The sequence below is a fragment of the Anomaloglossus baeobatrachus genome, chromosome 3 (assembly GCF_048569485.1).
Source record: "Anomaloglossus baeobatrachus isolate aAnoBae1 chromosome 3, aAnoBae1.hap1, whole genome shotgun sequence".
Classification (NCBI taxonomy): domain Eukaryota; kingdom Metazoa; phylum Chordata; class Amphibia; order Anura; family Aromobatidae; genus Anomaloglossus; species Anomaloglossus baeobatrachus.
The window spans coordinates 383,317,199-383,342,476 of record NC_134355.1 but is presented as its reverse complement, the minus strand read 5'-3'; the positions used below and the strand labels follow the sequence as shown (position 1 = coordinate 383,342,476).

Genomic DNA, 25,278 nt, shown 5'->3' with positions numbered 1-25,278 from the left:
AGCAACCCCCTACCCACGGAGGGGAGAACCAACATCCAAGCTGCTCCCTGTCATCGCTCCCAGGATCCCCGTCCAGAGCAGTGGTGGTGTCACAACTTCACCACAACCGTGGGTGGCGTCACGGACAATATCTCCCCAAACCACACACCAACCCCCCTTTCACTCACGGGTGAGGAACGCCGCTCGAGTCCCCGGGATCCGGCCCACCGCTCGAGCCACCACCGAGCAGCAGCAGCCGGACCCGAGCAGTGGGTGAGCGCAGCGTCCCCTCCTCCGCCCGCGACACCTGCGCATGACCGCAATATGGGTTTGGTGTGGATGACACAGATCACATTATCCAAACTGGGTTGGATAGAAGGAGGACAGCGACTGCCGCTGAGAGGAGGCGCCAGACTGGAGAATAGGCAAGAAAAAATAGCAAAAATGTAGATCCAGCACCAAAAATATAAAATCTACAAGCGTTACTCCATCATGGTTAAAAAGAAATCACGAAAGGCACTGCATATTGAATAATTTTAATTGCACCTCAATTATGCAATATGCAGTGCCTTTCGTGATTTCTTTTTAACCATGATAGAATAAAGCTCGTATATTTTATATTTTTAGTGTTTGATCTACCTTTTTGCTATTTTTTCTTGGCTGTTTCCCATACCGGACCTGGCCTGTCTTGAAGATTCCGCGCACCATTCTGAAGTCCTGAGGCACCCACGGCAGCTAAGCTGAATCCTCTTTTGTTTCCACATTTGCCAAATTGGAGAGCAGCGACTCCCATCGGACTGGACCGCCCCTAGGTGATTATTATAAAAGTGTTTTTTATGTTATACAGAGCGGCCTGAGCTCTTATATACAGTATTCTGGAATGCTGCATATAAGAGCTTGCTGGTGGTGGCCAAAGCTTATAGTCGCCAAATCTGGTGACAGGTTCCCTTTAAAGGAGACTGTGGTTTCAAGACCTGCTGATTAAAACTCTTTTGAAGAGGTATTTAGAAATAGGCAACATTGGAGACTGTAGGCACAGTGGTCTGCCAAGGAAACGTAGAGCAGCAGATGAAAAGCACATTATGCTTACCGTACTTCCCTTTGAAATTGGAAGATGTCCAGTGGTGCCATCAGCTCCTAATTGGCTGCGACTAATAAGACCCATCAATACTGCTCTTCTGTTTGGAGAAGTCTGTGTAGAAGTGGTCTTCGTTAAAGAATAGCAGCCAAAAAGCCTTAGATTCAATATGGAAGAAGACAAAGTGACCCAACTGTGCACAAAAACATAGGAATTAGGGTGCAGAAACTTGTCAGCAGGTGTTCTGGACTGATGGGTCAAAACTTTAAATATTTAGCTGTAATAAAAGACATTTTGCTTGCTGAACGACTGGAGAGCGGTGCAATGATGAGTGTCTGCAGGCAACACTGAAGCACGGTGGAGGCTTACTATACACGCAGTTTATGTAATCTTTTTTTCTACAACTGCTGTTCCTAAAACTGCAGTAAAAAATCCTAATACCATGCAATGTAATCTAAACCTTTGTCATCTAGATTATTAGGCAAGTTGTATTTTAGAGGATTTTATTTATTAGTGATCAACAACTGTTCTCAATCAACCCAAAAGAATCATAAATATCAAAGCTTAATGTTTTTGGAAATTGGAGTGGGTTTTTTTTAGACTTGGCTATCTTAGGAGGCAAGTTGTATTTTAGAGGAATTTTTTATTATTGATCAACAACTATGTTCTCAATCAACCCAAAAGACTCATAAATATCAAAGCTTAATATTTTTGGAAGTTGGAGTGTTTTTTTTTAGATTTGGCTATCTTAGGAGGATATCTGTTTGTGCAGGTAACTATTACTGTGCAAAATTATTAGGCAACTTAATAAAAACCAAATATATTCCCATATCACTTGTTTATTTTCACCAGGTAAACCAATAGAACTGCACAAAATTTAGAAATAAACATTTCTGACATGCAAAAACAAAACCCCCAAAAATTAGTGACCAATATAGCCACCTTTCTTTATGATGACACTCAGCAGCCTACCATCCATAGATTCTGTCAGTTGCTTGATCTGTTTACGATCAACTTTGTGTGCAGCAGCCACCACAGCCTCCCAGACACTGTTCCGAGAGGTGTACTGTTTTCTCTCCCTGTAGATCTTACATTTTATGAGGGACCACAGGTGCTCTATGGGGTTCAGATCAGGTGAACAAGGGGGCCATGTCATTATTTTTTCTTCTTTTAGACCTTTACTGGCCAGCCACGCTGTGGAGTAGTTGGATGCATGTGATGGAGCAATGTCCTGCATGAAAATCATGTTTTTCTTGAACGATACCGACTTCTTCCTGTACCACTGCTTGAAGAAGTTGTCTTCCAGAAAATGGCAGTAGGTCTGGTACTCCACCTCTACCTTGCTGGCGTCTGAGTCGGAGTGGAGCTCTCTGTTCTTTACTGATCCAGCTTCTGGCCCATCCTTCTGGCCCATCAAGAGTTACTCTCATTTCATCAGTCCATAAAACCTTTGAAAAATCAGTCTTAAGATATTTCTTGGCCCAGTCTTGGTGTTTTATCTTATGTTTCTTGTTCAAAGGTGGTCGTTTTTCAGCCTTCCTTACCCTGGCCATGTCCCGGAGTATGGCACACCTTGTGCTTTTTGATACTCCAGTAATGTTGCAGCTCTGAAATATGGCCAATCTGGTGGAAAATGGCATCTTGGCAGCTTCACGCTTGATTTTCCTCAATTCATGGGCAGTTATTTTGCACCTTTTTTGCCCAACACGCTTCTTGCGACCCTGTTGGCTATTTGCCATGAAACACTTGATTGTTAGGTGATCACGCTTCAAAAGTTTGGCAATTTCAAGACAGCTGCATTGCTCTGCAAGACATCTCATAATTTTGGACTTTTCAGAGCCCGTCAAATCTCTCTTCTGACCCATTTTGCCAAAGGAAAGGAAGTTGCCTAATAATTAAGCACACCTTATATAGGGTGTTGATGTCATTACACCACACCCCTCCTCATTACAGAGATGCACATCACCTGATTTACTTAATTGGTAGTTGGCTCTCAAGCCTATACAGCTTGGAGTAGGACAACTGTATAAAAATTATCATGTGCTCAAAATTCTCATTTGCCTACTAATTCTGCACAGTGTACTGTATATACCTGCTCAGTTAGAATTATTTTTTGCTGATGGCTTGTAAATTATAGCTATCCTGGACTCCTTGTCTGACTGTATGACTCAGAGTTCCTTTATTGCATGTTTACCTTGTGTTACAGTACGGTGCAGCAGGAATATGACGACTAATAACACTGACGTGTGGAAACGCCTAATCATAAAATGCTGTCCTTTAGAATAATATGCGATTGTGGTGTTTGTGATTCTCACCCAAGTGTGTACTTGGCTGTGATGCTTAGCTCTAGAATTCTGACAAAGGCATCTGTACACATGGCTTTTATGGTGATGACAACAGGGACTTGGTGCAGATAAAACTGGCAGCCATGATCGTTTATGGAGTCTAAGTCTAACTCTTAATTTAGTGTCACTGCTTTTAATAAAGGACCATTATTTCTGCTTATGCATAGTTATAAAACAAAGGGAGGTGTAGTAAGGTGTGGCGCAATTTTACCGGTATGTGATCATTGAGTGCTGGAGGTGCCAAGGTGGACACCTTGTAATTAATGTGTATTGTCAGTGGAAAATATGTTATCTTTCATATAATTATTTTTCCTTATGTTATATGACACATCTTCCTAATAGTTTTCCATGATTATGTAAAAGTTAGCATATTATGACTTGTATGTCAAAAGGAAAACTGGAGAAAAAACAGGTTGTTTGCCGCGCTTGAAGACCACAGACATAGATGTCAAAACAGATGATTCTTTTTATTTCATTCCTACGCGTTTCGGAGACCCCAACTGTCTCCTTCTTCAGGAAAAAGACATTTATTCTTTTTCCTTTTATTTTCTTTTTCTATTAAAAAACATCTATTGCGCCTTTTCTCTCCTATTTAGTTATGACTTGTATGTGTAAGATTTTCTTAAGTGGTTTTCCCAACACTTTCCATAAAGTGATGGTATATTGCTTATGATCAGCGGTGTTCTGACCTCTGGGCTCTCCACCAATCTATTGTATAAATGGTATGCAGCGATGAACCATTCAAGTAAAAAGGGATGTCTTTAATTTCCTGTACAGATAGTTGGCCAGGAGAGCCATAAGTTGGATCACCATTGATCATAAAGCCATGGCCAAGCGATTTGCCATCTTATCTCTGCTAGAGTTCTAGCAAAAAGATATCAGGTCATAAGATGGGAAAACTCTTAAAATGTAATGGAAGGGACACTTGAATCAGCAGATATTTACATACTTATTGTCCTCTGGCTAGCTTGGTGTCTAATATACCGCCCAACCTATTGCATTTAGTCATGTGCATAAACAACAATTTTAATATGTGACCCTATAAATATTACGAAATGAGTGACCAAACGGATATTACCATTTAAGCGTATTTTTTTAATACATTATCGTTGATATAAATAATGATTATGATGGGTGTCTTGTTTTTTCTTTTTACTTTAGTAAACTGAGAGCAGTGGAAGAGCACCATGGAGGACGGGAAGCCAGTCTGGGCGCCTCACCCAACTGATGGCTTTCAGTTGGGTAACATTGTGGATATTGGGCCAGATTCGTTAACAATTGAACCACTAAATCAAAAGGGAAAGGTAAGATGTATTATTTAGAAGCAATTTGTAACTGAATGGTATTGTTTTGGGGAAGTTTAATTCTTTGGTTTTATATTTTGTTGTATACCTTCACTCGGCTGTAGGTTGGTCATACATATGAGTTGAAAATGAATGATTTCAACAGGTGAAATTAAAGAACAGATCATTTTAGCTCTCAGGTGACTCAAAGTCATTGTTTAAAAAAACAAAACATTGTAATAATTGATGTCTTTCCCATCTGAGTTGGATAATAGATCTTCCATCCATAATTATTCTTTAAGGTACATTTACACTGCAAGATTTTCATGAATGAGCCTTGTTAAAAACACTTGTTTCACCATTATCTTGCCTTGTAAACAGACTGCTGATCACCCAATGAACGAGCAAAGCGCTTGTTCACAGGGTGAAATCAACTTTTAGGGTACCTTCACACTTAGCGATGCAGCAGCGATCCGACCAGCGATCTGACCTGGTCAGGATCGCTGCTGCATCGCTACATGGTCGCTGGTGAGCTGTCAAACAGGCAGATCTCACCAGCGACCAGTGAACAGCCCCCAGCCAGCAGCGACGTGCAAGCGACGCTGCGCTTGCACGGAGCTGCCGTCTGGAAGCTGCGGAGACTGGTAACTAAGGTAAACATCGGGTATGGTTACCCGATGTTTACATTAGTTACCAGCGCACAGCTGTGTGTGCAGGGAGCAGGGAGCCGCGCACACTGAGCGCTGGCTCCTTGCTCTCCTACCATAGCTACAGTACACATCGGGTTAATTAACCCGATGTGTAATGCAGCTACATGTGCAGAGAGCAGGGAGCCGCGCACACTGCTTAGCGCTGGCTCCTTGCTCTCCTAGCTGCTGTACACATCGGGTTAATTAACCCGATGTGTACAGCAGCTACATGTGCAGAGAGCCAGAGCCGGCAGCACAGGCAGAGTGAGAGCTGCAGAGGCTCGTAACTAAGGTAAATATCGGGTAACCACCTTGGTTACCCGATGTTTATCTTGGATACAGCTTACCTCAGCTGTCAGATGCCGGCTCCTGCTCCCTGCTCGCTTCATTTGTCGCTCTCTCGCTGTCACACACAGCGATCTGTGTGTCACAGCGGGAGAGCGGCTTTGAAGAAAACGAACCAGGGCTGTGTGTAACGAGCAGCGATCTCGCAGCAGGGGCCAGATCGCTGCTCATTGTCACACACAGCGAGATCGCTAATGAGGTCACTGCTGCGTCACAAAAAGCGTGACTCAGCAGCGATCTCGGCAGTGAGCTCGCTGTGTGTGAAGCACCCCTTATACAACATAAAAGATCATAGAACTCAAAAGTGCATCGTCTTGTGTAAACAGGACTTGCACTGCTGAGAAGAATGGCAGCTTATGCGCGCTGAACGATCTAGTATAGTTCGTCTTTGCACATCATTTGCTACAGTCTTCCTTTGTAACAGGCATTCAAACGACCGGTGATCGGTAAAAGTTAACTGATTGGCGGACGTATCCTGCTGCTGGACGATCTGTGTAAGATTTTCATTGTTCATCTGGTGTCCTTGAATATGTATGGCTGGGTTGACGCACCATAAAGGCACCACCGGATTCTCCACTACCAGATGATATCGGATTGAGCGAAAAATATACCAGTTTAATTTTGCACACCGGATCCAATTTTTCTTCTTCGATATGGTGTCTAGTGGCAGCTTTCTCCTCTTTTCCCATTGAAAATTTATAGATGCTTGGCCAACAGCTTTCTTATGTGTATGTGGCATGCCTGCATCGGGGTCTTGGGGTTTCTTGCTATTGGGAGGCGGATCAGTTTCTGGGATGCTGCGGTGGCGGCAAGGACACGGTTCTGTGACCTCGGCGATATCGGTTTAAGTAGGGATGATGATGGGGATGGTAGTTCGTGATGCCACCTGTGGTACTCGGCCAGAGATAGCCGGCGCTCCAGGATGGGACCTCTGGGGCAGATGGTGATGTGTTTGGTTGGTATAGCTCTCCACAGGCAGAGCTGGGCCCCAGGGCAGATGGGGGTAGTAGTTCTATGATGGCTCGGATGCAGGGCTCGGGTGCAGGTGAATAACAGAGCGACACAGGGATGCAGTCTCAAAGGTTTTTACTCACTGAGGCAGGTTCCAGATTATAACGTCCGAACTATCAAATGCTGCCCTTGGAATGCTGGGGTTCACTGTGATGGGCTTCAGTCGATCCCGGATAGTTTGGAGGTCAATACCGGTGCATCCTTCATGTGTTCCTCCCCTGGTCGTCTTTCTGCGCTGACTTCTCGCCCTCCTGTCCTGTTCCTACGCACACAGTGTCCTGAGCTGGTGTCACAAGGGGAGCCTGTCGGCTTGGTCCCGTTGGTCCTATGTTGTCACCTTCCAGCTGATTCGTGTACAGGTTTGGCTTCAGCCTTTGAAGTGACCTAAGCCTCTGGTTTTATTAGCGGAGTACGTTGGTGCTTCTCCTCTAGTCTAGGCACAAGTCCTCTTTCGGCAGCTAAGTCCCTCCACTCCGATGCTGTATGTGGAATGAGTCCACGGGGGTTTGGCGCACTCCCCATGGGCCCTAGGACCCCTTCTGTCTTGTGCCAGAGCCGAGCTGCACCAGCTCCAGGCCACAGGTCTGTACTCTTCCACTGCTCCTCCTGTTTCCCCTATCTTCATGTCACTACACTCCTCCCTCACTCACTAGACTCCACCCCAGGTCCATCGGATTAGGGGAGGGAGGTGTCATCATTCACAGGAGCTATACATAGCCTGACGACACCAAACCCCAATCCTCACCTGGTAGGAGTTGCTAACTGAGAGTGTTGTGTTTTGTGTGCATACCGGTGGATGACCTCTTCCTTACCCAGGGATGTAATACCACACCTTTGGCTGAGGTGCAGTACCTCTGTGGCGACTGAAGCCTCAGGGGCACCACATATGAATTTGGCTTATTTAGACTAAAATGTTTATGGCTATGTCAGTGAAATGTTTGTTATATAGACAATTGGTTATTGGCTAGCTAACGTATATTGGCATCTTTTATATGAGTAGAATGTTCTACTCTCACCTGATGACTAAAGGCCCTGCTGTAAGCCCTATAATAAAAGTGTAACAGAAACAAAGTTATTTATTCTAATTACTAATATATTTGTGTAGTGTTCATAGTCTAGCCCAGGGGTCAGGAACCTTTTTGGCTAAGAGAGCCGTAAACGCCACATATTTTGAAATATAATTCCGCGAGAGCCGTACAATATGTTTAAAGGGCCATTGACAGATCAATCGCTCCAATGTTCACTTAGTACAGCAAGGAATGCTCCTCCCTGCTGTATAAAGCCACAACTGGACTGAAACAATGGTAATTAGCAGTAAAAAAATCAAATAAATAACTTACATTGTGAACTTGCGATGCATGACATCAGTCCAGCAGTCTGGCTTCTTCTTTTTCCTGCGCATGACTGGAAGCTGGCATTCTTCCCACCTGATGTTGAGAGAATGCCAGCTTTGAGGCATTCGCAGAAGAAAGAAGCTGGAATATTGGACATGTCACACAACACATTGTCAGTTATGTCAATTATCTATTTTATTATTTTACAGCGAATTATTGTTTAGGTCCAGCGGTGGCTTAGTGCAGCAGAGAGGAACACTCCTTTGTGTACTAAGTGACCGCTGGAGCAATTGTATCTGTCAGTGGCCCAGACACCCTGCTTCCCATACAGCCTGCACCCCCCATATCACACACACACACTGCTCCCCATACAGCCTGCACCCCCCATATCCCACACACACACTGCTTCCCATACAGCCTGCACCCCCCAGATCTCACACACTACACCCCCATATGTCACATACCCTGCTTCCCATACAGCCTGCACCCCCCCATATCACACACACACACACTGCTCCCCATACAGCCTGCACCCCCCATATCCCACACACTACACCCCCATATGTCGCATACCCTGCTCCCCATACAGCCTGCACCCCCATATCACACACACTACACCCCCATATCTCACACACCCTGCTTCCCATACAGCCTACACCCCCATATCTCTCACACCCTGCTTCCCATACAGCCTGCACCCCCCATATCACACACACACACACACTGCTCCCCATACGGCCTGCACCCCCCATATCCCACACACACACACACTGCTTCCCATACAGCCTGCACCCCCCAGATCTCACACACTACACCCCCATATGTCACATACCCTGCTTCCCATACAGCCTGCACCCCCCATATCACACACAATACACCCCCATATCTCACACACCCTGCTCACATATCTCACCCTGCCTGTACCCCAACTTACCCCTCTCAAACACTCTGCACCCCTTCACATGCTTCTGTCACAGTCTGCAGCCCTCATATGCCCCTCACCCTGCAACCCCCCTCACCCTCATGTCCCCTCTTTTCTTATTACCAGTCATGTGTCCAAATCTCCTTCAGGATTCAGTAACTTGCTTTCTGCCCGGCATCCTGTGTCTCCTCCCACACAGTCACATGGGCGTGACATCATCGCAGGTCCTGCAGGATGGAGATTCCGTCTGCTGTGCAGGTCAGGACTAGCACTCCTGCAGCTCAGACACGGCTGGTGGCCTCTCCAGGTCAGGGGCCCCTCTACTGACACTGGGCTCCCCTGACTCACAGTTCGGCCACTACACAGCAGCACTACACATAGACGCAGAGCGGCTGCCGGGCCCCTATGTGTACTAGTGCCGCTGTGTAGTGGCCGGCCTGTGAGTCAGGGGAGCCCAGTGTCAGTAGAGGGGCGGCTCACTTCTCGTTCCCCTGCTGATCCGGTCTCCTCGGCGCATCGTCCATTGCTGTCGCTCGCTGACCTCTCAGCAGGCGCGCAGTGATGACGTCACCGCGCTCGCTGCAGAGCTGTCAGAAGAACGCCGACAGTCACAGCGGGGAGAATGATAAGAGAGGGAGCGCGCCGCTCACTCTCTCATCATTGCTCTCAATTGTATCGGCACCTGCGATGCCGATGCAATTGAAAGCTCGATCCTCGGCGGGGGGCGGTGACAGCGCGGCCACCGGGCCCCCATGAGTAGCCGGGTGCTGGCGCCGGCCCTGATCCTTCCCATAGACAGGTAGGAGCCCTGTCTGCGAGCCAGATACGGCCATCAAAAGAGCCATATCTGGCTCGCGAGCCATAGGTTCCCGACCCCTGGTCTAGCCTATTATGTACAAAGTAGTTTAGAAGCTGAGTAACATAACAAACCAATTGAGGCCTTTTTCTTGGCTGGCTATAAGTTTTAATCCCTTAATTAAGTAGATATTCAATCAATGACAATGTACGTTTGAGGACAATATTCACCTTCAGAAATAATTCCTGTGCTTCTAAAATCAGTCGATGCCTATAGCTCCTATGCTGACATGAAACATATCATTGGTGCAACCTGTGTGGTCGCACAGGGGCCCAAGAGTTAAGGGGACCCATTTCTACCTCCAGGTGTAATTGTGCATTATGATCAGCTCATGGACACCAAAGGGCCCATGTATTCTTCTTGTACAGGTGCCCTTTTCTGTCTCCATAGTAACAGACTGCAAACAAACACTCTGTAGTCTGATCCTGTAGTCAGTCTCCCATCGTTCTGTGCTGTAGTTCTTCCGAATTTATTTTGTGTTAATACAGTTATCAAAGTTTCTTCATTTTAGATGCAATATAACGATATCATAATGTATTGGAGATCATCTCTTCTCTTTTTCAGCTTGTCTTGTTCTCTTATTTATTGTACACCGATTGGCTTATGTATGTTTTCGTGTGAGATCTCCTGCTGACTATGTGCATTTTATTATGTTTCTATAGACTTTTTTGGCAGCTATAAACCAGGTTTTTCCTGCTGAAGAGGATACCTTAAAGCATGTGGAAGACAACTGTATGTATCTACTGTGTTTGACTCCTCTTATATATGTACAGTCACACTTTCACAGTGTTCTCTGGGGGATGTAGGTGTATATTACATGCTGTTGTGTGTGCCTTTACAGCTGGTTTAACCAGTTTGTGACATTATTGTGTTTGAATAAGTCAGTGGCTCTACGTCCATACAAATGTGAGGGTTTTGTAAGCCCGAGAGCCGTTCATTTAGGCTACTTTCACACATCAGTTTTCTGCATTTAGGCACAATCCTTTTTTTTCCTGATGCAAAGGATCCGGCAAAAAAATGTAAAACCGTATCCACCGGATCCGGTTTTTAACAAATCCGTTATGCCGGATGCGTACAAAACCGGATCCGGTGGATACGGTTTGCATCCGTTTTTGCATCCGGTTTGTCCGTTTTTTTGAAGGATCAGCTTTTTTAATTAATTTGGTGCATGCGCAGTTTACAAAAACGGATCCGGTAGCCGCATCCATTTTTTACCGCATTGCGCCGGATCCGGCGTCCATAGGCTTTCATTGTAAAACACGCCGTATCGCGCCGGGTCCGGCGCGATGCGGTTTTTTTGCCGGACAAAAAAACGTTGCAAGACACGTTGCCTCCGGCCGCCGCTTTGATAAATTTTGCCGCATCCGGAAAAAACCGGATGCAACGCAAAGCCATCAGGTACAATCCGGTTACAATGAAAGTCTATGGGGATAAACCGGATGCGATACCGGATCCGGTTTACCCTTTTTTTTCCGGATTGTACCTGATGGGAAAAAACTGATGTGTGAAAGTAGCCTTAGGCTATGTGCGCACTAGGCGTTTTTTTCACGCTGCGTTTTTATGTGCGTTTTTGTCTAAAAAACGCACCCGCGGCTAAAAAACGCGGCAAAAACGCATGCGTTTTTGCCGCGATTTGGTGCGTTTTTTGCTGCGTTTTACTCACTGCGTTTTTAATCAGTGCACAATGCCATTAAAGATTGTTGATGAAAAAAAAAAAAAAAAAAAGGTCTGATGTCATTTCCTTCTTCAAAATGTTCATTGTATGCAGGAGAGCAGACAGCTGCAGAACTAGTGTATGCAGGAGAGCAGACAGCAGCTGCAGAACTACAAGTCTCAGCATCCTCCATTCACTAGTGTATGCAGGAGAGCAGACAGCAGCTGCAGAACTACAAGTCTCAGCATCCTCCATTCACTAGTGTATGCAGGAGAGCAGACAGCAGCTGCAGAACTACAAGTCTCAGCATCCTCCATTCACTAGTGTATGCAGGAGAGCAGACAGCAGCTGCAGAACTACAAGTCTCAGCATCCTCCATTCACTAGTGTATGCAGGAGAGCAGACGGCAGCTGCAGAACTACAAGTCTCAGCATCCTCCATTCACTAGTGTATGCAGGAGAGCAGACAGCAGCTGCAGAACTACAAGTCTCAGCATCCTCCATTCACTAGTGTATGCAGGAGAGCAGACAGCAGCTGCAGAACTACAAGTCTCAGCATCCTCCATTCACTAGTGTATGCAGGAGAGCAGACAGCAGCTGCAGAACTACAAGTCTCAGCATCCTCCATTCACTAGTGTATGCAGGAGAGCAGACAGCAGCTGCAGAACTACAAGTCTCAGCATCCTCCATTCACTAGTGTATGGAGGAGAGCAGACAGCAGCTGCAGAACTACAAGTCTCAGCATCCTCCATTCACTAGTGTATGCAGGAGAGCAGACAGCAGCTGCAGAACTACAAGTCTCAGCATCCTCCATTCACTAGTGTATGCAGGAGAGCAGACAGCAGCTGCAGAACTACAAGTCTCAGCATCCTCCATTCACTAGTGTATGCAGGAGAGCAGACAGCAGCTGCAGAACTACAAGTCTCAGCATCCTCCATTCACTAGTGTATGCAGGAGAGCAGACAGCAGCTGCAGAACTACAAGTCTCAGCATCCTCCATTCACTAGTGTATGGAGGAGAGCAGACAGCAGCTGCAGAACTACAAGTCTCAGCATCCTCCATTCACTAGTGTATGCAGGAGAGCAGACAGCAGCTGCAGAACTACAAGTCTCAGCATCCTCCATTCACTAGTGTATGCAGGAGAGCAGACAGAAGCTGCAGAACTACAAGGCTCAGCAGCCTCCATCCAGGACTGTATGCAGTTTTTTGCCCAAAAAGAAAAAAAAATGACATGGGCTTCGCCATATTTTTGTATGCTAGCCGGGTACAGCAGGCAGATACGGGCTGCCCCCAACCCCCAGCTGCCTATTTGTACCCGGCTGGGAACCAAAAATATAGAGAAGCCCTTTTTTTTAATTATTTCATGAAATAATTAAAAAAAAAAAATGACGTGAGCTTCGCCTAATTTTTGAGTCCAGCCGGGTACAACTAGGCAGCTGGGGATTGGAATCCACAGTGCAGGGTGCCCATGCTTTCTGGGCACCCCCACTGCGAATTGCAGTCCGCAGCCACCCCAGAAAATGGCGCTTTCATAGAAGCGCCATCTTCTGGCGCTGTATCCAACTCTTCTAGCTGCCCTGATGCCGGGTGGCTAGCTAGGTAATAATGGGGTTAGGGCTAGCTGTATATTATCAGCTAGCCCTAAGCCCGAAATTCATGGTGTCACGCCAATATTAGACATGGCCACCATGAATTTCTAGTAAAGATAAAAAAAAAACACAAAACACACAGAAAAATATGTTTATTAGAAATAAAACACAACACAATTAGTGACTTAATCTTTATTGAAATTAACCCCCCTCCGCAGTAATCCTGGGTCAGGGTCCCGCGCCGTCCAATCAGGATCCAATATCATCTGATCGGTTTGCTGGAAGGCAAAGCGATCAGATGATGTGTCAGGTTCAAGTGCCTGAATCCCATCACACATCAGCTGATTGTATAAAAGCCGATTATACAATCAGCTGATGCATCAGTAGAAAAAAAAAAAAATAATAATACTCACTTGTGTGCTGTGGTGATTACCGGCAGCTCCTGGAGCGATGGGATGAGAGTCTGATCCCGTCCGATCGCTGCAGGAGCTGCCGGTAATCAGCTGATGAAGTCCCCTGACGGCAGGATCAGCTGATAGCCGGCCGGGCGCGAAAAAGCCGGCGACACCGCGATCAGCTGATGCGTCAGGTGACTGCATCAGGTGATCAGCGCCAGGTCCTGCAAGCAAGGTCCTGCCGGCCGGGGAGACTGCACACAGCCAGAGCGGCGGGACCGGGAGGAGATGGGAGCGGGCATGGCACCGGGACCCTGCGGACAGGTGAGTATATGACATTTTTTTATTTTTCTACTGTTCACTTTGGTTTTCGCCGCTGCCTCCACCTCCCGCCCAGACATGACGCCGCACGGAGCTGACGTGCACAGGACGGGAGGTGGAGGCAGCGGTGACGGTACCGGGAGGATTCATGCTTCTGTGTTTACCAACAGAAGGAATCCTCTTCCTGTACACGTCACTGTAGTGCCCACCCCTTGCGTTTATAGCTGCGTTTTTAGTCATAGAAACGCGGCTATATGCGTTATTCATTGCGTTTTTAACATCTCATTGAATTCAATGAGTGAAAAACGCAGTGGAAAACGCAGAAATAATTGACATGCTGCGTTTTTGTGGTCACCACAAAAACGCAGCTAAAAAAAAACGCTGTGTGAGGACAGCACTTCTGAAAACCCATTGACATTGCTGGGGAAGCAATGTCACTGCGTTTTCAGCACAAAAACGCGGTAAAAAACGCCGCTAAAAACGCGGCAAAAACGCCTAGTGCGCACATAGCCTTAGAGTACAGGATTGCTGCAGAGTTCTTAATGCTGTGACTATTAACATGACTAACCCATTGCACTGGAGAAATCATTTAACATTACCTGGATAAGTTACTCATTAACAATCAATTGGTCTTTATAACAGGAAACTCCCTTATTGGTGCCCACATTCATTTAGAAGACAATTACTGGGCAAAGTCCAGTTCCATTACTTGTATATGTGACTTTTCCCACAATGAGGTTATTGCTTATTGTTATTCATTATCATATGAGAATTGGCTTTTATCTCATTACACAACTGTTTACAGTTGTCACTTTTTATAAAAAAATAAATAAAAAGGACAATTCTCTTCTTGTGTTCTCTGTGGACACTACAATAAAGTGAACATATTTCATCACAGCTAAATGGAGTTAATTACATTGAAACATCATAGATTAAAGGGGTGGTTCACCCATATTTTTTATTTTCTAGATCGATATTGCGCACGTTGCGTACTTCATTGCAGAAATTTCTGCAGCGATCTGAAGAGCACACGTGCGCTTCAAATCGCTGCCGAAAATGTCCGTAGTGAAAAAAAAAAGCCGATTTCATGCGCTCTGCCTGCAGCTCCTCCCATAGACAGAGCAGGAGCTCACTTCTTAGAACGCGCTTCGGGCAGCAGCCGAAGCGCTGCGCTCTAAGACGCCATGTGCGCACGGCCCCTGCACAATCTCCATAGATTATGCAGGGGACGCAGGACGCATGCAGTTACGCTGCGCTACAACGTAACTGCATGTAATTACGCAACGTGCGCACATAGCCTTATATTGAAAAACAATGTTACTCTCAAATACCTTATGTTGGCAATAGTGCCTGTGAGAGGCGCTATTGCGGACCTCTGTTCCTCGCTCCGTGACCCCCGGGCTCCATGACCTCAGAGATCTGGTGACGTCACGTCAAGTTCCGGACACGTCACATGCCTGCGGCCGGCCCCAAGCATGTTGCTTGCTTTCAGCGCTTTGCTGTGAGGGAGGAGAGCGGAGGGAGCAGATGGGCTGTGACGAGTGGTGAAACACAGCCCACAGCCCATCACTCACGGACACTGCGGCCGGCTGCGGTGTCAGGAACTTGACGTGACATCACCGCATCCCCGAGGTCACGGAGCCCGGGGGTCACGGAGTGGGGAACACCAGTCTGTAATAGCGCCTCTCACAAGCACTATTGTCAACATAAGGTATTTGAGAGAAACATTTTTTCTTAATATAATATCGATCTAGACAATAAAAAATATGGGTGAACCACCCCTTTAATTGTTTCCAGATATTACAGCTCCTTCTTCAGGGTTTAGAGGAGATGCATTAAAACGTTATTTACAAAAAATAAATGCTTAGGGTCTGACCGCTGAGATCTCAGAAATCCCAAGACTTAGGCTATGGAACCCCTGAACAGGGCTCTGCAGTCCCATCCTTTCATTGTCTAAGGCAGGGTTCCCCAACTCCAGTCCTCAATGCCCACCAACAGTGCATGTTTTCAGGATTTCCTTAGCATTGCACAGATGATAATTTAATCACCTACACAGCTGATGATTCCATGACCTGTGCAATGCTAAGGAAATCCTGAAAACATGCCCTGTTGGTGGGCATTGAGGACTGGAGTTGGGGAACACTGGTCTAAGGATCTGCCGGGCATAGCTACACTCCCAGGCCCTTACACAATGAATGGAGCAGAGACTGAGCATACACACATCTGCTCCATTCATGATGGAGCCCCGTTCATGGAGTCCCAAAGCCCTGAGCCCATCAGTTGAGTTCCTCAGTGAACAGCACTCTGAGCCCTTTTGTGGATAACATTTTTTTTATTAAATAACCTTTTAAGAGCCTTAGGGTGGCTTTACACGCTACGAGATTGATCTCGTTGGGGTCACGGAATTTGTGACGCACATCCGGCCGCTTTAGCGATGTCGTTGTGTGTGACACCTATGAGCGATTTTGAATCATCTCAAAAACGTTCAAAATCGGTCATCGGTGACATGGGGGTCCCTTTCCAATTATCGTTGCTGCTGCAGTAACGATGTTGTTTGTCGTTCCTGCGGCAGCATACATCACTGTGTGACGCCGCTGGAATGACAAACATCTCCTTACCTGCCTCCACCGGAAAAAGAGGAAGGAAGGAGGTGGGCGGCATGTTCCAGCCGCTCATCTCCTCCCCTCCTTTTCTATTGGGCGGCGGTTCAGTGACGCTGCTGTGACGCCGCTGTGATGCTGATCGAATTGCCCCCTTAGAAAGGAGGTGATTCTGCGGTCACAGCGACGTCGCTGCAGAGGTATGTGCATGTGACGCTGCCGTAGCGATAATGTTCGCTACGGCAGCGATCACCACATATTGTTGAAACGACGGGGGCGTGTGCTATCGTGCTCGACATTGCTAGCAATTGCTAGCGATGCCGCAGCGTGTAAAGCGGCCTTTAGAGGTATGTACTCTGCTATAAACTGACCTCCAATGTTTTTTTATTTTCTAAATGAAGTGGTTAAATCAAATAAAATAAATCTTCTATGACAAATCTTCAGTTGCCCCGTCCCTGAACCTGCAGCAATGATATCCCAAAACAAAGGTGTCTGACAACTGCAACCAATTACTGACCCCAGCGGCGCCACTGATTGGCTGCACTTTCACATGTCCCTATGTTGGGATATGACCACATCAGCAGGAAGTCATGCTCTACATTGTACAAGGCAGCAATTTATACTGGATATTTCAGGTGATTAATGCTTCTTTTTTTTTTATTTTAGTTTACTTTTAATTGTATCTGAATTTTTCTTTCAATAGCTTAAAATTTATTGGTAGCCTACATTAGAGTAGAGCCCCTTGGCCGATTTACCAGTGTGTCAGGCCAGAACACGCAGACAGCTGGAGAAACCTAAAAGGGGCTTCTCAGGTCAATAGCGATAATGGCCTAACCTTGGATCAGATTCAGATGGCTGTGTTCTGGCTCCGTACATCTTACAGTGGCCATAAGTATGTATGGCGTCTTACTGTATCTTTGCATGTGTTCGATACATGAATGAAAATGGAGGTTTTCTCTGTTGGATACCATAAAATTTCACAGAAAAACAATTGTGACAGAAATAAATAGGACTCAATACAGAGGTATTCTTCCCTGTTAAAAATGCTTCAAAGAGCAATATCTATGTACCAACAGCTTTTGGCAAAAGGTATTCTCCAACACGTTAAAAGAATACTAGGACTCTACAACGCAAATGTGAACATACCCTAAGTGAAAAGATCTGACTTGGCCTTTAGTGTTTAAGCTGTAACATGGTATGTAAACAAATAGGAAAGAAATCTTGAAGATGTGCAGAAGGTTTTACCATTTTACCAGGCTTTGACTTCATGACCATGGTGTGCAACTCCATGGTGGAGATTAACCCTTCAGACTTCCTATTTATTAGAAATCCACTATTTTACCATTAATTGTTTTATGAATGACCGTTATTGTAATATATGTAAGAGCTGGCAAGTTTTTAGTAATTTTTTTAATAGTTTTAATGATTCTCTCGGTATTTTGTTTTGCAGGTTCTTTGATGTACCTCAATGAAGCGACCTTACTCCACAACATTAAAGTTCGATATAGTAAAGATAAAATATATGTAAGTCTATTTACAACCAATTTGTTTTTACAGTAGATCTCTCAAGAATGGGCAGAAGAAAATAAAATGAATATTATCACTTGGGCTAAAGGCTACTTTACACACTGCAATATCGGTCCCGATATCGCTAGTGTGGGTACCCGCCTCCATCTGTTGCGCGACACGGGCAAATCGCTGCCCGTGCCGCACAACATTGCCCAGACCCGTCACACATACTTACCTGCCCGGCGACATCGCTGTGACCGGTGAACCGCCTCCTTTCTAAGGGGGCGGTCCGTGTGGCGTCACAGCGACATCACTGAGCGGCCGCCCAATAGAAGCGGAGGGGCGGAGATGAGCGGGACGTAACATCCCGCCCACCTCCTTGCTTCCTCATAGCGGCCGGGAGGCAGGTAAGGAGAGCTTCCTCGTTCCTACGGCGTCACACATAGCGATGTGTGCTGCCGCAGGAGCGACGAACTACATCGTTACTGCTGCAGTAACGATAATCGAGAATGGACCCCCATGTCACCGATGAGCGATTTTGCACGTTTTTGCAACGATGCAAAATCGCTCACCAGTGTCACACGCAGTAACATCGCTAATGAGGCCGGATGTGCGTCACAAATTCCGTGACCCCAACGACTCCGCATTAGCGATTTTGCAGCGTGTAAAGCCCCCTTAAGTCCTCGCCAGAAGGTTTTGACACTTCAAATCTGCAACATCAAAAACCTGCCAAATACTAAGTGTAAATATGTTCATTCATGGTGTAATTGCAATGCTTTTGCTGCATGTTTTACTCCATGTATAAAATATTCAGCATTTGATTGAATGAGAATTCTGAAATCTCACGCACACACTGCTTTCTATTTGTTAACCACACTATTCCCTTTATTAATGACCTCGTGGATGGGATTGAGAGTAAAGGGTCAGTTTTTGCTGATGGAAAACCATAAGAAGTGGATTTAATCTGTGCTTCTGATTTCCAATAAGGATCCAAGACAAGGATTGAAGAAAGTGGTGTATTGTCATTGCGTTTCAAAGTCAACCAGACTCCTTCTTCAGGATGGTATGCATATGCAAAAGTATTCAGCCCCCTTGAATTTTTCAACCTTTTCCCACATTTCAGGCTTCAAACATAAAGATAAAAATTTTAATGTTATGGTGAAGAATCAACAACAAGTGGGACACAATTGTGAAGTTGAACGAAATGTATTGCTTATTTTAAACTTTTTAAAAAAATAACTGAAAAGTGAGGCGTGCAATATTATTTGGCCCCTTTAAGTTAATACTTTGTAGCTCCACCTTTTTGCTGCGATTACAGCTCGAACTGAGTGAGCCAAATACAGGACCATTCTTAAAGGAAAACCTCTTGGAGTCTCCAAAAGACCTGAGACTGGGACGGAGATTTGTCTTCCAACAAGACAATGATCCAAAATATGAAGCAAAATCTACAATGGAATGGTTCAAAAATAAACGTATCCGGGTGTTAGAATGGCCAAGTCATAGTCCAGACCTGAATCCAATCGAGAATCTGTGGAAAGAGCTGAAAACTGCTGTTCACAAACGCTCTCCATCCAACCTCACTCAGCTCCAGCTATTTGCAAAGGAACAATGGGCAACAATTTCAGTCTCTCGATGTGCAAAACTGATAGAGACATACCCCAAGCGACTTGCAGCTGTAATCGCAGCAAAAGGTGATGCTACAAAGTATTAACTTAAAGGGGACGAATAATATTGCACGCCCCACTTTTCAGTTATTTATTTTTTAAAAAAGTTTAAAATAAGCAATAAATTTTGTTCAACTTCACAATTGTGTCCCACTTGTTGTTGATTCTTAACCATAACATTAACATTTTTATCTTTATGTTTGAAGCCTGAAATGTGGGAAAAGGATGAAAAATTCAAGGGAGCCAAATACTTTTGCAAGACACTATATCTGGTAGTCCAGAGGAAGGAGTCTGATTGATTTAAAAATGTGTTGACAATAAACCACTTTCTTCAATCCTTGTCTTGGATCCTTATTGGAAATCATCAGCGCAGATTAAATCCACTTCCCATGGTTCTCCTTCACATACGCTCATGGATGCTGCAGCCACTGAGATTTTTGCGATATTAGTAGTTGTGCTACACACTATCTGATTAGGTGAGCATAATATTATTTTTCCCTCACTGTATAACTTAGATAAGACCCTATTGGGATTTGCGTTTTTTATCTAGTCTTTGCGCATGACACAAAGCTATGTAGGATAATAAAAACTGGGTAGAAAAGATGTCGGAATGGGCAAACACATGGCAGATGAGTTTTAATTTTGATAAATGTAAAGTAATGCACCTAGGACAGAGTAATCATATATTAGCTGCACATACATTAAATGGGAGTTAACTCGGGACTACAGAACAGGAGAAGGACTTGGGTATTCTGATTACAAATAAGCTGAGCAGCAGCTCTCAATGTCAAGTGGCAGCTGCAAAAGCAAACAAAATTTTAGGGTGTATTTTAAAAAAACAAAAAACAAACAAAAAACTAAAAATCTATATATAATGTATTATTACTCCTCTATATATCACTTGTAAGGCCACATCTAGAGTATGAAAGCCAGTTTTGGACTCCACATTTTAAAAGGATATTCAGAAGTTAGAATCAGTTCAAAGGTGGGCAACTAGATTAATACAAGTAGGAGGATATTCTCTTTTTATATGTATAAATACATAGGGCTGGCACATATCTTATTCCTTATAAAGACCTTCCAAATGACCAGGGGCCATCATTACGTGTGGAAGAAAGGTGATTCTGGCAGCTAAATAGGAAAGGGTTCTTTACAGTTAGAGCAGTCAGACTGTGGAATGCCCTACCACAAGAAGTAGTAATGGCAGACACTATAACGGCATTTAAAAAAGGCTAGGATCTTTTCTCACAACAAATGACATTGGTTGTTAAAGCTGATTTAACAATGGAGAATGTATTACTGGTGTGGAAAGGTTAAACTTAATTGACCTTTGTCTTTTTTTTTCAACCTATATAAGTATATAAATGCATTTTTTTCAAATCTACAGCATGTCAATTCGTTCAACATTTTTGTAGCATTTTACCCATTGAAATGAATTGAACTGTTAAAATGTGTATAAAAAGTATGCGTATTGTTCACAGGACACAAAATGTATTAAGCGACGCAGAGCAGAAATAACATATTTTCTTCTTTCTCTCACTTCTATGCTGCAGAGGTAATAACAAAGTGTTTGGCACTTAAACAGTTAATTTCCAAGTGGGCATTACCAGAGAGATTTCACTTCTTCCCCTTTCTGATGCTGACCAATCCTAAGCAGGTAGCAACACATTGAGGAAAGAAAATTATGCCCCCACAATACCACTGGCAAACAGTCTGCTCTTCTCACTGCAGAGTGATAACGTGCTGCAGCACAGCAGACATGAGTGTGAGTAATTAACAACTGTCAGCTCTCATCTCTGGCAGTCTCCTTACAAACAACTCTAGTAGTGCTCCTCTGATAATGCTATTAGCTCTGCCAAACATAAGCAGGCATCCACATACAAGGAGAAAAAGAACACGCCCCCATTGTAGATTCGAACAGCTCAGTATGAGACATAATTGCACAGCATTCAGTGTGGGGGAGGGGCAGTACAGCAGAATTGACAACACTACACTTGCTTTCACAAGTTTTTTGTGTATTTGGTTTTGCTCATAATGCTGATTTAAATTTGAGTAGACAGCTCCTAGAAGTGTTTGTAATGAGAGTCAACTCTGCTCTATTTCCCCTCCCCCCACACTGACTACAGCTGTCAGTTAATCACACTTAGCTCTGCTGTTCTCCAGCAAATGTCAGCACTCTCTGGCGAGGGCAGAATGTTTGTCAGTGCTAATGTAGGGATGTGTTTTACTTTCCCCAATGGGTTGCTCCCTGCTTATGATTGGTCAGTGTCAGAAAGAGGAAAAAGTACACGCCCCCAGTGAAATCTCCCTGGTAATGCCCACTTGGACTTAAAGAAACATTAATTATTTACATGCCAAATGCTTTAGTCACTAATAACTTTACAATGTAGAGGTGGAATGTTGAAATTTAAAGACAAAGAGTTTTCTTCTCCTTTGCAGGTCCTCTTACATCATGTATTTAGTTTAATATAAAACACTTGGTGAAAGGTCCTCTTTAAAATGGATAACAAAATGGCTCCTTTCTCTGTAGGGTGGCCGTCCATGTCAGGTTAGGTAGTTACTAATGTAGCACGAGGCTCGCCAGACTTCATTCTCTTCTTCCTTGTTTTTAAGTGGAGCGTACCCAGGTCTCCTTTAACACCTCCTGGCTCAGATGACAGACTTAATCTTTTATACCACGATCAAGTTGCCTAATTGTGCTTAATTAATTCTGACCAAATTACAGAAGTAATCTTGCCATCTGCCAAAACAGTGACAGCTGCAATATAGGTTTGACACTGAATGTTTCCTAGGAGAAGCAATGGTAATTGACACCTGGTGACCAGGTTCTTTGCTCTTTCATCTGCTTCACCTGCTTAAGCACAGGTGTCATAAACTGTCCAGTGATGTTCGGCTTTTCATTTTTTTTCTCATCTTGTCCTTCAGATTTTGGTTATAATTTTGATCATTAGGACAGTCTTATCAATTTTTATCATTTCATCTGTATATGACTCAAAATGTTAAACGCTTTAACTTTGAGGAACAGAGACTGCTTTCTATGGGTGACTATAGTTGTGTGGTTTTAATTGTTGCTAATGCTTTAATGTTTGTATTAAGGCACAAAGGAGGGTCTTTTTAAGTCATTATTTTGTCTTGAGGTATTTGTTCTTGTTTTTTTTTTGCTATATTTTTCAGAATAGCGTATGCGGTTCATGAATTTTGTGCAAAATTAATAATGCTCTTTATTTTTGGCTTTCATCTTTTTTGTGACTTTTTATGAACAAAAAATCACTAGGTTCCCTAAAATCCCAAAAACATTTTGGGAAATATTTCAGAAGTACATAAAATCACTCTACGGGAGACTGAAGTACTTTTGCGTGAAAATGTAACTTTTTAAAGATACGCAATTGATGAATCAGCCAAAAACATCTAGAATTCCCATTCCACATAAGCAATCACGAACATTAGAAGTGGTTCATCCATATCCATTATTGGCCACAACGATTCAATGTTATGTTGAGAAGCAATGTTTCTCTCAAATACCTTGTGTTGCAAATGGTGCCTGTGAGCGGCGCTTTTGTAGTCCGCTCTTCCCCATCGCCTGACCCCCGGGCTGCTGCAGCGAAGGAGGAGGGAGCAGGGAGGTGCTGCTTTGTAACACTGGGCTTTGATGAGCGGGGAAACGCCGCCCACAGCCCAGTGACTCACGGAGACTGGGGCCGGCCGCAGTGATGTCAGGTGAGCAGGAAGTTGACGTAACATCACCGGATCTCCGAGGTCACGGAGCCCGGGGGTCAGATGATGGGGATGAGCAAACTGCAATAGCGCCTCTTACAGGCACTATTGACAACACAAGGTATATGAGAGAAACCTTGTTTCTCAACATATCGTTGTAGCCAATAATGAATATGCGTGAACCAACCCTTTTATAGAAAAACGAAAAGGGAGCACATAAAATGGACATAAAAAGGTGCAGAAAGAATAAAAAGTAAGTGCAAACAGGCAAAATACAGCAGATGCTAGAAAAATGCGCAAAGGGCCTAAAGTTTTATTTTAGGGTAGTATAAAATATACCTGTCATTGAATGTTTACTAATTTTTTTTCTTTTTTTTTACTAGACCTATGTGGCCAATATCTTGATTGCAGTGAATCCATATTTTGATGTCCCAAAACTTTATTCTTCGGATTACATTAAAATGTACCAGGGTCGATCGCTGGGAACGTTACCGCCCCATGTATATGCGATAGGTATATATTATTGCTGAATAATGGTCTTGTTTTTGCATTAACTTATGTTTCTGTAAAATATTTAGTTATTTTTGAACATTTATGACAGTTTTAAAAAAGCTCAATATGTGAAATAAAGGGGTCTTCCACTTTCAGGCAAGTGGTGCCCAAATGCTCTAAATTATAAACAGAGCAGGTGCTTATTCTCTCGGGGTCCAATATCTGCTCCTTGCTGCTGCTCAATTTCTTTGTTTTGGCTGCAGTGGGGGACATGTTATCAATAGTGCTGGTCACCACTGCAGCCAATCACTGAGCTTGGCGACTTGAGCCATCTACCTCGGCACAGCCACTGAGCCCTGTGAATGGCTACAGTATTGATGAGCGGGGGCACAATGCCGGAGCTGAAGCCTAGGAGGGTGAGAAGCTACTCCCTTATGTATATTAGAGTGTTTGTAGTAGCACAGGAATGAGATGGCGCTCTGAAAGGCTGTCACCCATATCTCTGACGGAACTGATAACGTTTTCAACATGAGCTTTGCACACTTATATTGAGTAGCTGCTTCTATATGGCGCGATTAAGGGGGCTTTTCCTACTCTAAAAGTTATTGTGTTTGGATCCAGGGTGGGGAATTGAACTGCTTCACCACCCGGTGAGTTTCCGTTTTTTGTTTTCCTTTTTTTTCCTCCGTTTCTTCCAAGAGCCATAACTTTTTAATATTTTGTCAACATAGCCATATTAAGTCTTGTTTTTGCAGGACGAGTTGCACCTTTGAAAGAAACCATTGACTTTACCATATAGTACCGGGAAACGGGGGAAAAATTGTGTGTGGTGACATTGCAAGTGCAATTCCACAATTGTTTTTTAATTTAGCATGCTCATTATATGGTAAAATTGACTTGGCATTATAATTCCCCAGGTCAGTACGAATTCGTAGATACCAAACATATATATATTTTTTTATTTAATTGGTGAAAAAAACCCCAAAAAACAGAAATTTGTGAAAAAAAGGCGCTTTTGTCGCCATTTTCAAAAACCGTAACATACTCATTTTTCAGGATCTGGTGCTGTGTGACGGGTTGACATTTTTACAAATACCACTTTTGCGTAGATGTGATGTTTTAATTGCCTCTTATTGCATTTTATTGCAATGTTGTGGCAGCCCCAAAAATTAATTCTGGCGTTTTAATTTTCTTATTCACGCTGTCACTGATCAGATTCATTTATTTTTTATATTGTTTTATTTTCAATAGGGAGAAGGGGGGTGATTTGATGAACGTTTGTGTTTTTTTTTTTATTTTTTAGTTCATATTTATTTTTTAAACTTTTTTTATCCTCCCACTTTTTATTGTTTTTCCTGGTCTCCTCTGGACTTCAAGCTGCGATCTTCTGATCACTTTTGCTGTGTAGAGCAGGGTATCAGCTCTGCTCTATACAGCAGAAATACTGATGTCCTATAAGCGCCAGCATGTAACTGGCGTTCACGGGAAGTTCGTCATGA

General features: G+C 44.1%; 1 protein-coding gene across 5 annotated transcripts in view; it reads left to right on the top strand.

The window, feature by feature from the left end:
- The window catches only part of MYO6 (myosin VI), a 363,126-nt gene that overhangs the window by 84,781 nt on the left and 253,067 nt on the right, over positions 1–25,278 (top strand). For all 5 annotated transcript variants that reach the window (XM_075340184.1, XM_075340183.1, XM_075340187.1 and 2 more), the window contains exons 2-5: positions 4,564–4,706; positions 10,505–10,574; positions 17,851–17,924; positions 23,671–23,800. In XM_075340184.1, the coding sequence (XP_075196299.1) occupies positions 4,590–4,706; positions 10,505–10,574; positions 17,851–17,924; positions 23,671–23,800 (391 nt within the window). In that variant the 5' untranslated portion in view covers positions 4,564–4,589. The remainder of the gene's footprint in view (positions 1–4,563; positions 4,707–10,504; positions 10,575–17,850; positions 17,925–23,670; positions 23,801–25,278) is intronic.